Genomic DNA, 13,098 nt, shown 5'->3' on the forward strand with positions numbered 1-13,098 from the left:
ATTTTTTAATAAAAAAAAACATTTTTTAATAAAGTTACATATCCCAAATTTAACCAACATAACATCACAGTAATTTCTACATCATTTCTCTTGAAGGAGAAAGGAGGAGGAATTTGCTTATTATGTTAAGTTTCCCATAAGATTAACTGCACAAACCCAGCGACATGCTCACGCTTGTGTTGGCTCAGGGAGGTGGAGTACAGCAACATCTGGAAGTTTCTTCAGTAACATAAAGTTACTTTGTACAAGAATATTTACATTTAATCGGGACAAACCAAATGTATTCCACAGTTTGAGGAAGAAACACAGGTGCTGCGCACAGAGGCTAAGATATAATATCACTGCATCAAACACTTGGTGCACTCTGAATGAGAAGAAAAACAAGTGGTTTTTCTTTTTACACTACCATTTCATTTTGCTTGGCCAAAGCTTAAATACCAATCCACACAGTGTTGATATTTTGATACGTTTGCTATTTCTTGACATTTGTTTTTGTTGTTTTTTTATATTTGTTGCTTGAATTTGGTAGTGGTCAATAGCTGCATTATGTTAGCTCCTAAAAATCTTCAAATTTAAATTATTATTCAACCATTTTTGTTGGACACGTGAATTCATGTGACAAGGAAATCATCTCTACAGTCTTTACCAGCTTGTAAAATTGGTTATTATAATCTCAATAGCACTAAAAACATGACCCATAGAATTCAACATGCCATTTTTGCATAAAAAAAAAGTAAAACAAAACTTAAGTGTATAAGTATACAAATTACTACTAATTAATACCTTGTGTTTACCTTAACCAAATTGTTTTTTACTGAGGTTGCAATGGGTCAAAGACGACCTTGGAATTGCTGTGTGCAGTTATTGGTAACAATTAATGTTGCTTGTGCTGCTGGCAGTACTCGTTTTTAAAATGTCTATTTTTTCAATGACCACCCTGTTTTAACCTTTTGCTTTCTTGTAATAAACATCACAGAAAAGCTTTCCTAGAATATTATGGACATAACTTCAGGCTATATCTCCCACTCCTAAAATTTCATTTTTAACATAGTTAAAAGTGCGGTGATTTTTAACATTGTTAAAAATGAAAACTTACCTGAACCCTGGCTGTGGTAGCCAAGTCTTTAACCTGATGGGTTTTCATCCTTTTGTTCTCGTCAGAATATTTGCCATTCAGTATCTCCAGGTATGATATTTCGTTATTAATGGTATGAGATGTGGTGCTTTTTTCTTCCAGCCAAGAACTAATTAACTCAGAGTTGGTCTCCACACCTGTCTCCTTCTGCGGGATGACAAACACCTCGTCTGGGATGAGGTAGAGCCTGTCCTCAGTCGTTTGACACTCAAAGTAGCTGAGATTCATCACTCGGCCCATGTCCATGTTTCGGAGATTATCCCAGCCTCCTCCAGGGAGGACTTCCAGTGCTGTGATGGAAAGATTGGTGGAGACCTGACATCGTCTGAGCCAGTTTGTCGGACGGGGCAAAGGATTTGAAGAACAGATTTTGAGACGAAAAAGGACCAACACAAAGGCAGTGACTGTCTTCATGATGCTTCTGCCACGTAATTGAGGCAACTTTATATTCAAGTCAGTACCCGCCTCCTGAATTGTAAGGTATCATATTACCGTACCATAAGGAACAAAAGAGTTGGCTTGCTTACTTTCATTTGTGCTTATGCTTGCCTGTTTGACTTAGTTTTTCACACTACAGTACACCCGCTTGTCAAGTTTAAAGAAAGTAGCTGTTGAAACGATTTTTTTTCCCTGGGTGTTCACTTGACATTGTTACACTACAGGTTGTTGTCCCTTATTCTTTACAGGATTGCCTTTACGATTGATTTTTGTATTAATTTAACATAGCTGAAATAGATGATTAGTCATGCCAATTTGTTTACCTTGACCATGCTCAAAACAATCGTAGATGACAGATGCATTGTTTTTGAGTTAATAGTCAATTAATAGGGTAGGTAAACAGAAAGGAAAATATGTATTCTCACTGCTTATTACTTGTTATATTTTTTTTTCAAATCCACAATTAAGCAAATTACTCTATGTAATTACTTAAACAAATCCCTATTAAAAAATCTATACAATTTTTTTTTTTAAATACAATAAAGCAAATATTTTAGACTTGAGCTATGGATATTCACAATGACAACAGATTTTTCATAAAAAGACAAGATATTTTTGGAATTTGGCTGTTGCTCCCTGTAGATTGATGTAAAAAAAAAACATTCAGCATAGGCTATAATTGGAACCCCCTGAACAAAATATTTCTAGAGTTTGGTTGTTGCTGTTTTTACAGCCTATGCTGTAATATACCTGTAAGGTAATATGATTACCTATAAGGTAAGGAATCTTATTTCCTGGAAGGTAATATGATACCTTACAGCACAAATCTCTTGTTATAGAATCTGGATGCTTTCTCAGTTTTTACAGCCTATGCTGTAAAAATGTTCAGCATAGGCTGTAATGGGAACCTGCCTGAACATGTTGAATTCCTGTCACTGTCTGGTGTTTAGGTTTAGGTTTTCATTTTTTCATTTTTTTAATAGTCTGGGTTCATTACTACTAGAGAGAGCTTTCGATAAGTCTTTGTTAATTTCTTTATTCTTATTATTTTTTGTGCTTTGTTCTCTCTGTATTTTGCCCCATGTCACTCCAACTCCTACCCCTAGCTCAGACTCCCTGAATCTGAACTTTTATCTAACACCATTCTTCACGTCTCCTTCAGAAATTAGCTCTCTGGGTTTCATTGTTTGTAGCTGGTTCTTCCAGCTATCAACCTCTCTGCCTGGGCTTCGTGTCTGAATCTCCCCATTCAGGTTCTATAAGTTTTTTTTGTTCACAATAATATTTTCACTATGCTCATTTGAAGTTTGTATCTGCATTTTATTTCAGCCCTATCTTTGACCTCAAAAACGGAGAAACAATTTTGGAGAAACTCTCTTTTTTATGTACCAACAAAAGCATAAAGCATTTAGCAAAACTTTTACATAAAAAAACATTGGATTCCAGTCTTGTATTGTTAATTATTTTATAGCCATTGCTCCCTCTTGGCTAGGACTCCCTTGAAAAAGAGGTTTATAAGCTCAGTGGGAGTTTCTTGGTTAAACATTGTTAAATAAAATAGAATCAGTATGTTTTAAAAGCAAGTTTTATAACTTCATGTAAACGGAACTGTCAGTCTGTCAACCAGGCTGCTGCAGATGAAACAGAATGTAGCTGTTCTAAAACTAGAAATATAGAGCACATCTCCCACCCCAGTTCTAAAATTTTTACACTGGCTCCCTGTAGTGCAGACTTTAAAATATTTTTGTTAGTCAATAAGTCACTGATGAGACTTATTAAACATACATTAAAGATCTGTTGTCGTATCACCCTTACAGACCTGGTTCAAGTTGACTGCGTCCTCAGAATCAAAATTTGGAGAAGCAGCATTTAGTTTCTGTGCTCTGATCTGGAACAAGCTTCCAGAAAAATTGATGATGCAGATACAGGCTTCCTTTAAATCAAGGCCAAATGACCATTATTTTAGAGCTACTTTTGATTAGCTCTAAACAGGAAAACAGATCAAAACTGGAAAACAGATCAACTCTGCTCTGAATTACAACTTTTTTAATATTAATTGCTCATGACTTTCTGTACTTTTCTATATTTTGTGATGTGTCTGTTTTGTATGTAACCAGATTCTCTTGGTTACGTCCTGTACACCAATATTGAGCCCACAAGCAGCAAAATGAGTAAGAAACGGATCAGATGTTATAGTTTTTGTCACGCAAAGCACTTTGAAATGCGTTGTTTTTGAAATGTTCTATACACATAGACTTGACTTAAGACAAAGCTGTTGGGGCATGTCTCTGCTGAGACTGTTCATGTTTGTTTGTTGAGACATGCCCTAACCGTCTAAACATTCTCAACCTTAGGGGATGTCACAACTAGCAAATACAGTATTCATGCAAATTCTTGTTTATTTATTGTGAGTTAATAATAAGCTGTGAGGCAGCTTGTTATTTTTGTTTCAAATAAAAATAGAAAATCCATTTTCATTCAAAAACGAAAGACCGAACCATACACAGATTGTGTGTGGTCCATAAAAAGTTCTGTTCATTTTGATCTGCAGTTCTGTGCATTTTTAAATCGTTCACTCTTAGAGTCCCTCTTATTCAAGAAGAGCTACCATAACTATGCAGATGATATACAGCTCTACATCACGATGTCACCAGGTGACTCTGAACTCATCCAAGCACAGAACAGATGCTTAGAACAGATAAATGTGTGGATGTGCCATAAGTTTTTCAAGCTGAACAGAAACAAAACTGAAGTTATCTTTGGAACGATTATTACAGCTAGAAACCAGCGATCAGGCCTAAAATCTGGGAGTAGTGATGGACTCAGACCTGAACCTTCAGAGCCACATAAAGACAGTTACAACGTCGGCCTTCTATCACCTGAAAAACATTTCCAAGATTAGAGGACTAATGTCTCAGTGGGATCTAGAAAAACTCATCCATGGTGTTTCTCTTTAGTCGCATCAATTACTGCAACAGTGTCTTCACAGCTCTGCCTAAAAAAAGAAATCAGCCAGCTGGAACTGATCCAAAATGCTGTGACTCGCATTATGACTAAAACAAGGAACATAGAGTATATCACCCCTCTACTAAAGTCCCTACACTGGCTCTTGTTAGCTCAGAATAGACGTTAAAATGCTGTTATTAGTTTATGAATCATTGAACCGCTTAGCACCACAATTCATTAAAGATCTGCTGGCGTTGCAATAAACTTCCAGACCACTTGGTCTGCTCTGCATCCCCAGAACCAAACAGGGAGANAAAGCTGTTGGGGCATGTCTCTGCTGAGACTGTTCATGTTTGTTGGTTGAGATATGCTATTCAGCTTCACACAGCTCACTGGGAAAGACCAGTGAGCCAGATCAAGATGCTGAAAACTCCTCAGGAAAAAACAGGCCACAAAAGGGAATTACAAAAGGCTCACGAGAACTCAGAGAAACTCAGAGATAACTCAGAGGGGCTAAGCCAGGGGTGGGCAACTCCAGGCCTCGAGGGTCGGTCTCCAGGAACTTCTAGATGTGTCTCCACTTCAACACACCTGAGTCAAATAATGAGGTCGTTAGCAGGACTCTGGAGAACTTGACTGCACTGAGGAGGTGATTCCGCTGTTGGATTCAAATGTGTTGGACCAGGGAGATCTAAGAGTTGCAGGACACCAGCCCTCCAGGACCAGGATTGCCCACCCCTGGGTTAAGAGGTACCATCACTGGTTAACACTCTGGCGTCGAAGTACTGGCCGTCTGCCTCTCTTAAGCCGTAGGTAATGAGATGATTGTTTCCCGGATTGAAGATGACGTCATGGCAAAGGAGCACTCTGGCCTGCCGCCTCCAGGACTCCATCTAGTGATTAGTAAAAGACCAAACAGCAGTCCCAAGAAACCCAAAAAAAAACAACCAGAACTTAACACTTCGGGCAGGTCACAGCTAGCAAATACAGTACTCATGCAAGTTCTTGTTTATTTATTACGAGTTAATAAGCTGTGAGGCAGCTTATTATTTTTGTTTCAAATAAAAATAGAAAATCCATTTTCATTAAAAAATGAAAGACTGAACCATACACAGATTGTGTGTGGTCCATATAAAACATTGAAAAAGTTCTTTTCATTTTGATCTGCAGTTATGTGCATTTTTAAATCCTAATAGTTCACTCCTAGAGCCCCTCTAATTACTGCTAGAAACCAGCGATCAGGCCTAAAATCTGGGAGTAGTGATGGACTCAGACCTGAACATTCAGAGCCACATAAAGACAGTTACAACGTCGGCCTTCTATCACCTGAAAAACATTTCCAAGATTTGAGGACTAATGTCTCAGTGGGATCCAGAAAAACTCATCCATGGTGTTTCTCTTTAGTCGCATTGATTACTGCAACAGTGTCTTCACAGGTCGGCCTTAAAAAAATCAGACTGCTGGAACTGATCCAAAGTGCTGCGACTCGCATTATGACTAAAACAAGGAACATAGAGTATATCACCCCTCTACTAAAGTCTCTACACTGGCTCTCTGTAACTCAGAATAGACGTTAAAATACTGTTATTAGTTTATAAATCATTGAATGGCTTAGCACCACAATTCATTAAAGATCTGCTGGTGTTTCAATAAACTTCCAGACCACTTGGTCTGCTCTGCATCCCCAGAACCAAACAGGGAGAAGCACATTCAACTTCACACCACAAATCTGGAACAAACTTCCAGAAAACTGCTAAACAGCTAAGACACTGAGTTCCTTTAAACCTAGACTAAAATCCCTCCTGCTTAGAGTTGGTTTTGAAACATCATAAGTGAAACATTGGCCACCATATTTCATGTGAATAATTTTGGAGATGACACTCATCAAAACCTAATGCTTGTTAAATTGCTGACTGTATGGTGTTTTCCTAATAATCTTGTGTTTTCCATTATATTTTGAACTGCCTTGCTGATGAAATGTGCTGATGAAAAACTTGAACTCAAGCGTATTGGGAAAAAAAGCAAAGACGTTCCTGGAGTGGCAGGAAAAGGCTGGTTAGGGATTCACATCCTGTTTTATTTGACTTTGGCAACTCTTACACACACAGGCATAGCAAACAGATATTGATGTTTTCCAATTCTGAAAATGTTAAAAGTGCTTTAGAAATGTTCAACATATTGAAGATAAAATTATTTTAACCTTAAGATCATTATTGTTTGGACACAATTATAATACAGATTATATTTTGACCTGGAGAGAGACACAAAGACAAAGCAGCAATAAGGTTAGCTCTATTGACAAAATTACATTTTTGGTGCTTAGACCCTGAATTAATAACTTCAATGTGCATCTTAGAATGAGGATTAGAGATAGTTGTATGTCTTACAGGCTTACATGGATCACAAATCCAGTATTGCATACGCACAGGTATTTTAAGACTTATTTCCTCGCCATAATTTTTTTCACATATCTGTCTGAGCCGCGAGAGCCCTCTTGTGGTGCTGAAGTGTAAGTGTCCACACTTTTGTCTACTTCACATTCCCTCTTTTCAGGAATTGATACTTGTTCATAATATTCTTCTGTGGGCTCATTAGTCTCATATTTCTTTGCACGTGTCATATTCTGATAACGAACTCCAGTAGGTAATTCAACTATGACTTAGTTTCCTGTTTCCCACAACCTGGTGTGGAGAGAAGCTTTAAGTAATGTTGTAAACTTATCCACTTTGTCTTGTAACAGCACTGTCTCTCCCAATCACTTTGGAGTACTGAGCACCTCTTCTTTCATCAGCATTAATTTTTTTGCTTTTTCCTTTTGTTCAGCATCTCTGTCACTCACATCTAAGGCAGATGTATTTTTCCTCACCTAATACCGATAACTTTCCCCTCTTTTTTCTGTTGAAAAAAAGTCCTGTCTGAATGCAGCCTGTGGTTGGATGTTCTGTACCACGATACGCAGTAACATATTTCCTCAGCTCACATTTCCAGTGTGAACCCACAGCTTATGAGATCCTGATATTCTCATCAGGATCAAATGCTAATGCAAATGCAAAATTGCCATTTGACTTCTACATTAGCTTGAACCCATGCTGCTCTAATGAGTACATTAGAGCAGCTCCCAATCTTGAGGCCCTTGAGGAGGGTCTCAAGATAATCTACACAAATTTAATTTAAAATAATTTAAGATATACCATAAGGAATAAATATTAGCCCTTAGAGTTGTATTTTATTTAATTTTATTTTATTTTTTTTTATAAATTTTGAAGTTGATTTCACAGCTAGAACTTGTACAATGCAGGTGAAAGGTTAAGTGCAGAAAGCATATGAAGGAGGCTGTGATTAACATATAGCATCATGTTAAAAACAAGGTCCTGAATAGAGATTTACTTTTACTTAGACTACCAATGATATATACAACCTTTTACAAATTAAAAAAGTTAATAGGTTAATAGGTGATTAAAAATGGTTTAAGAAAGCCCTGAAGTCTCTTACTATCTGTCTGAGTGCCAATTACTACCTAGAACATAGGTTAGAAGTTCTCTTTGAAAAACGAAGAACTAAACACTGAGAGGCTAAATACTTATTTACTCAGCATGTGGAGAATATCGGCCACATCTAAACCCTGTCAAATGTGCGTCGCAGCTAATGGCGTAGGTAAAATAGAGAACTCCTTTGCGCAGCTGACAGCTTAAAGAGTGAGTTCCTTTCTCAGGAAAGACGATGCATATTCCTGCCATGTCATTGTAAAGAACGTCCCTATCCCAGACTTCGAACCTCAACTCCTGACCCAGCTCCACTGAACCAAAGTCATATGTGGCGTTCCAGACTGGGTCGTTGTTGTCCATCACAGTCTCGGTCTCCTCATACATGCCGCTGTAGAAGATCTTCACATATGCATCCGTTTTTGTGAAGGTGTCGGCCCTCAATCCTGCGGCTCTGTGGATTTCCAGACTCAGAGTTCCTCTGCCGGCCCGTAAAGGACAGCAGTTGTGATCCAGGTTGGGAGTCGGGGAGCAGTTCTTCGGGCCAAGCTGCTCCTCTTCCAGCTGGTTCTCATTTATGTACTGTGTGATCATGCTTCTCAGATTTTCACTGATCTGATTGTCCTCCACCAAATGATGCAGAGGAAAGATGGCGTAGGAAACCACGTCTGGGTTGTTGTGGAGGCTGTTCATCCAGCTGTGGTATGCCTCCGAGGGGTCCTGCTGGTAGAGAATGTCAGGGAAATACTGCTCTCCTCCTATCACCTCAATCTTGTGCGTCATGAAGCCCTGGTAGAAGCCCATGCTCATGTTACCCTTCAGAAGATTGTCACACTTGTTGGAGAAAGTTGCATTAGCGGGAAGAAAACCAAGAGCCATCCGGAGTTCAAGATTCAGGCAGTTCTTGATCTCTGACTCCGAGAAGCCCTTCAGTGTGGCCAGACAAGTCCTGAAAGCAGTGATCCGCCTCACCTTACCCCCAAGCTGCACCTAGAAACAAAAAGTAAATGAAACATAGGGCTTTAAACGGTAGATTTAGCTTTACTTGAGCACAGGACTGTTTGAGCAATGGGAGGGATTTTTTGCATTTGTACAAGAATAAAGACGCTAAAAACCTGGTGTATGTAATGCGTTCCATAGGTGTCTATGAGGCGTCTGTACAGGGCTTTGTTCTGGATTGTGTTTAAGCTCTGTGGGAGTCTCCTCAGATGCTTTGTGAACTCTGAGCTCAGGTGGGGATGATCGGCCAGCCTGTAGCTGTAAGACAATCATCAACATTATGTTCATCTTTCTGCAACAGAGAAAGTTTGCAAACTTGTATTATTTATGAGAGCCTGTTAGTAAACACTTTGTCTTTTCTCAATTTTTCTAAAAATATTTTCGGATATTTTCTAGATCAGTTTAAAATAAAACTTTTATGCTTACAACATATCAAGCATATTGTTTTCTCAGTAAAAATGTATGCAGTGCAGTTTAAAGTGCATTTCACTCTCTGGTTGTTGATAATATTCTTGTAGTAGATAAAACACTGTCAGTGTCATTTCATAATGTCCTTGTTAGACCATGGATTTGGTCAAAACAGTCTGTTATGCCATGCTGATGGCATCCTGAAAACTTCAAAATGTGAAAGAATATTTAATAAGAAGCATATTTTTACATTTCTGTCGATATGTCAAAATATCTCCCAAATAAATGACCTTACTTTGCAAATGCAGAAATCCAGAAATCTTTTAATATAATGTGACTAATTAACCTTAAATATCTACTAAAACTTTTATCACACTGTTTTTATTATTCTGTACAATGACTACATGCTTGAACTTTTTAGGGACGATAGAGACACAGGACAAAAGTAAGTTTTTAGTCACAATGTCAAAGTAGTCTGCAAAAATAATAGTAACAATTTTTAAAACTGCCCATCTTCATAACTATTAGTTTTTCCAAGTTTTTTCTGAATGGTTGATCAGCACATTATCCAATCAGAGCACGTTATGATGTTGCATCATGTATGGTAGTCTCAAATCAAAGACCAGGAACACAAAAGCATCCACACATCCAAAAGCCAGAACTGACAGTTTTCCAGTTTGAATGAAGTTTCGGGTGAGATAACGAATGTAATGTTTAGATATTCTGTCAGACATCTGAGTGTGGGACAAACGCCTCTCTGATCAGTTCCACGACCCACCAAACAGTTTGATATCATGACCAAACATAGGCACGTGGAAAAAAGTCGAAGGGGAAGCAAAAAAGGGGAACTCTGTTCCTGTCCTCTTGTGGCTTTTCTGGTGTGAAACCAGAATAAAATGTGTCTCTGAAACTTTCCTAGTTCCTTTCCTCACTTCCTCTCCCCTTTTTGATTAGAATAGATGTAGGAACACAAAAACAAATGTGAAGCATCTTCCGTCTAAATTCTGAGATTTCAGTAGTTTCTTTTTATTTAAATTATTGGGAAAATGACCACACTGTGTTGTTAGTTATTTATTAGTTCCTTATGGATAGTGTTGAACTATTTTGATGCCAAATAATCTGAGAGCTACAACTTTTTAATTTTCCCACTTCATATTTGTGATCAATTTCATTCAATAGGACAGTAAGGAACATATTTTCTAATACATTTTACATAGATTATGCAAATTGTGAGACTGACTGATTTATTTATTAAGCTAAATTTTTATCTAAAAATATACATTAGTGCAACCTTCTGTCCATTCCAGGTATATTCTACTTATTTGGTGGATGTCTAAAAAAAGGGTTAGTAAATGAAATGACATTAATTCACTCTCTTTTACTAATTAAGTAAGGTTTTGGAGAATGGGTGATTGTAGATGGGGCCAAATCTTGCATTGCCCCTGTAAAACTGACCCTGTCCCCTTTACTAAAGACATAATGGTTAATCCTTTACGTATGGTGGTCCTCACCAGCACAGAAACAGTAACTGATTGGTGTTTTAGACCAAATTTATTGTTTAACCTTAATAGTTTTACCTAAACAATGAATTAATAAAATTAACCTGGTTTACTAAATGACCTATATTTCCAGTTTTATAGAGCAAGTTTATTTTTTGTAAGAAACGATGCACTGCATTCAGCCAAAGTATACCTATTTTTTTCCCCCTTACCTGTAATGGGAACAACTGATTTCATGCATGGCAAACGTAGCTTTGTCCACACTGTGCTGCGAGCGCGCAAACTTGGCCAAATCTGAGCGGCTTCCTCCCAGCACCGCCTGGCCTATTTTCTCCAGGCTCAAACCCAAACCCCAGTTGTTGTTCACCAGCGAGTTGGAGCTACGCAGCAGGGAGTCCACAGAATGGTGGAGTGCACTAGACAGCTGCTTACTGCAGCGGCTGAAGAGACGCCAGTCCAACACTGCAGCTGGGAGCCTCTGAATCTAAGCAAAGTGGAAGGAGGAGAAACAAACGATCTGGTCAGACTGAGGAAAAAAACTAAATATTTCTGTTAAAGTGAAGTCATTTTGAGAGGAGTGGAAACAGAAGCTCAAGCTGCAGGTTTTACAGTTATCACCTGCCCGCCTTGGAACCTGTTTGGACACAGTGTGCAGGTACGGTTGTCATCCAGATGAGCTTTGACATTGATGACGTACGCCCCTGTGCGACGCAGCCGCACCACATCAAAACCCTCCCCAGCCAGGTTGTGGCCTGGGACAAAAGGAGCCTTCTCACACTCTGGTCCGGTGCCAATCCGACAACCCAGGACCCTGCAGACTTCCAAAGTAACGGACAGTCTCAACACAAACAGGACAAAGTTTCTCTGCTGGTTTCCTCCTGCTTGCATGGTTACCTAAACGTGACAGAACACAAAAAGGCCAAAGAGACACATATTTGCTGTTAAAAACACTCTCTGTTTCGCGGAGAGACTAAAAGAATTTGTTTGATTTTAGTTTTAGATGAGCTTTAAATCCCTGGTATCACAGGAGCCTGTTGTAAACTGCAATAATCCTGCCTCAGATGTTGCACAGAAATCATGCACACTCACCTCTTACTCACTTGTTTTTCCTTTTTTGTTCCTACAGATATTTTTCTTCTTTAGCACCGGCGGTGACTTTCTCTTTGGAATAAACTACTACTTCGGGTTTTCTTCTTTAAGCTTTCCATTCATGGTACATTTGACTAAATGATGAAGTACACGGAAACTAAAATCCTGAAGTGGCAGCTGCAGAGAGCTGTGGCGTCTCTGGCAGGCTGTACTGAAAGCCTGCTGAGTTCAGTCTTCGCTCTGTCCTCTGCATATTGAAAAGGAGGGAGTTTCCAACTGTTTGAACTATCTATCCAAAGCTCTCCCTTGCCCATCCTTATTTTCCTGTCTCTCTTTCCCTGCAGAATTGCACATTTCCTCTGCATGAGTAGGTTTGTTTTCATGCTCAAGACCCAGTTCTCTAAATCCCAGCCGACCGTGTGCAGTATGTGTGCTGGCATGTGGATATGTGGGGGAGGGAGAGATTTTGTGTTGTCACAGCAAAGGAGACCAACACCGATATAAGGACTTTCCGGGAAATGTGTGTCTGAGTGTGTAGACGCTGCCATGTGTGTATACCGTAGGCTATGTAGTTTTGTGTCTGTTGGACTGGATATGTGTTTGTTTAAAACCTCTGAGCTGCCCTGGTTGTGCACAGCCACAGAGGAAGAAAAAAACCCAAGCACGTCTGTTTACGGATGTCAGTGGAATGTGTGTGGGTTTTCTTCTTGAAGTCAGGAAAGATGAGAACACATTTTACAAAAGGTTTTATACAAGAATAGAAACTCTCGAAAAGACCCATCAGCTAGTCGGTATGTTGATTTGAGCAGCAGCTTCCCGTCAGTCTAATGAACTGCTATATGCCGCCTCTATAATTGAAGACTTTTTAAAGTGATTCCTTTCATGTGTGATCAATGTCTGTTTGGTTTTGAGAGAGGAGTGTGTCTGTTGCTCGCAAGGCTTAAGTTATAGGGTCTTGCATATTTTTAAAGATATAAAAATAAACAGAAGCCTCACTGCTGAATGCTGTGTCTTATTCAAAGCAGTTTTGGAACACATATGCACATGTGAGACTGAAACAAATATGCGTTGAATCTGACCTTGAGCCAGAGTCAAATTATAG

At 38.9% G+C, this 13,098-nt stretch overlaps 2 protein-coding genes across 3 annotated transcripts in view; both read right to left on the reverse strand.

Moving 5' to 3' along the window:
- LOC103135412 (macrophage-expressed gene 1 protein-like) overlaps positions 1-1,559 on the reverse strand; it is an 8,407-nt gene extending 6,848 nt beyond the window's left edge. The window contains exon 1 of the mRNA XM_007548113.2: positions 1,097-1,559. Within this exon, the coding sequence (XP_007548175.1) occupies positions 1,097-1,549 (453 nt within the window). The 5' untranslated portion in view covers positions 1,550-1,559. The remainder of the gene's footprint in view (positions 1-1,096) is intronic.
- Positions 1,560-7,430: 5,871 nt separating this feature from the next.
- Positions 7,431-12,427, reverse strand: LOC103135413 (perforin-1-like). Of its 2 annotated transcripts, none has more exons than XM_007548115.2 (5): positions 12,008-12,427; positions 11,526-11,801; positions 11,120-11,391; positions 9,117-9,258; positions 7,431-8,991 (listed from the first exon to the last, which is right to left on the reverse strand). In XM_007548115.2, exons 2-5 carry the CDS (start codon positions 11,793-11,795, stop codon positions 8,104-8,106), a joined length of 1,572 nt encoding a protein of 523 aa, XP_007548177.1. In that variant the 5' UTR covers positions 11,796-11,801; positions 12,008-12,427; the 3' UTR covers positions 7,431-8,103. The 2 variants fall into 2 exon arrangements, with proteins under 2 accessions (XP_007548177.1, XP_007548176.1); XM_007548114.2 differs by having other exon boundaries at positions 11,997-12,426.
- Positions 12,428-13,098: the final 671 nt, after the last annotated feature.

This window comes from Poecilia formosa, unplaced genomic scaffold (assembly GCF_000485575.1).
Source record: "Poecilia formosa unplaced genomic scaffold, Poecilia_formosa-5.1.2 Scaffold25, whole genome shotgun sequence".
Classification (NCBI taxonomy): domain Eukaryota; kingdom Metazoa; phylum Chordata; class Actinopteri; order Cyprinodontiformes; family Poeciliidae; genus Poecilia; species Poecilia formosa.

Excerpts from the sequence above, each read along its gene's own strand:
- LOC103135413 (XM_007548115.2), bottom strand. The coding sequence starts at position 11,795 with ATGCAAGCAGGAGGAAACCAGCAGAGAAACTTTGTCCTGTTTGTGTTG. Across the intron at positions 11,392-11,525 it reads ACAGGTTCCAAGGCGGGCAG|ATTCAGAGGCTCCCAGCTGC; the intron begins GTGATAACTGTA and ends CACTTTGCTTAG. Across the intron at positions 9,259-11,119 it reads ATCAGTTGTTCCCATTACAG|CTACAGGCTGGCCGATCATC; the intron begins GTAAGGGGGAAA and ends ATTGTCTTACAG.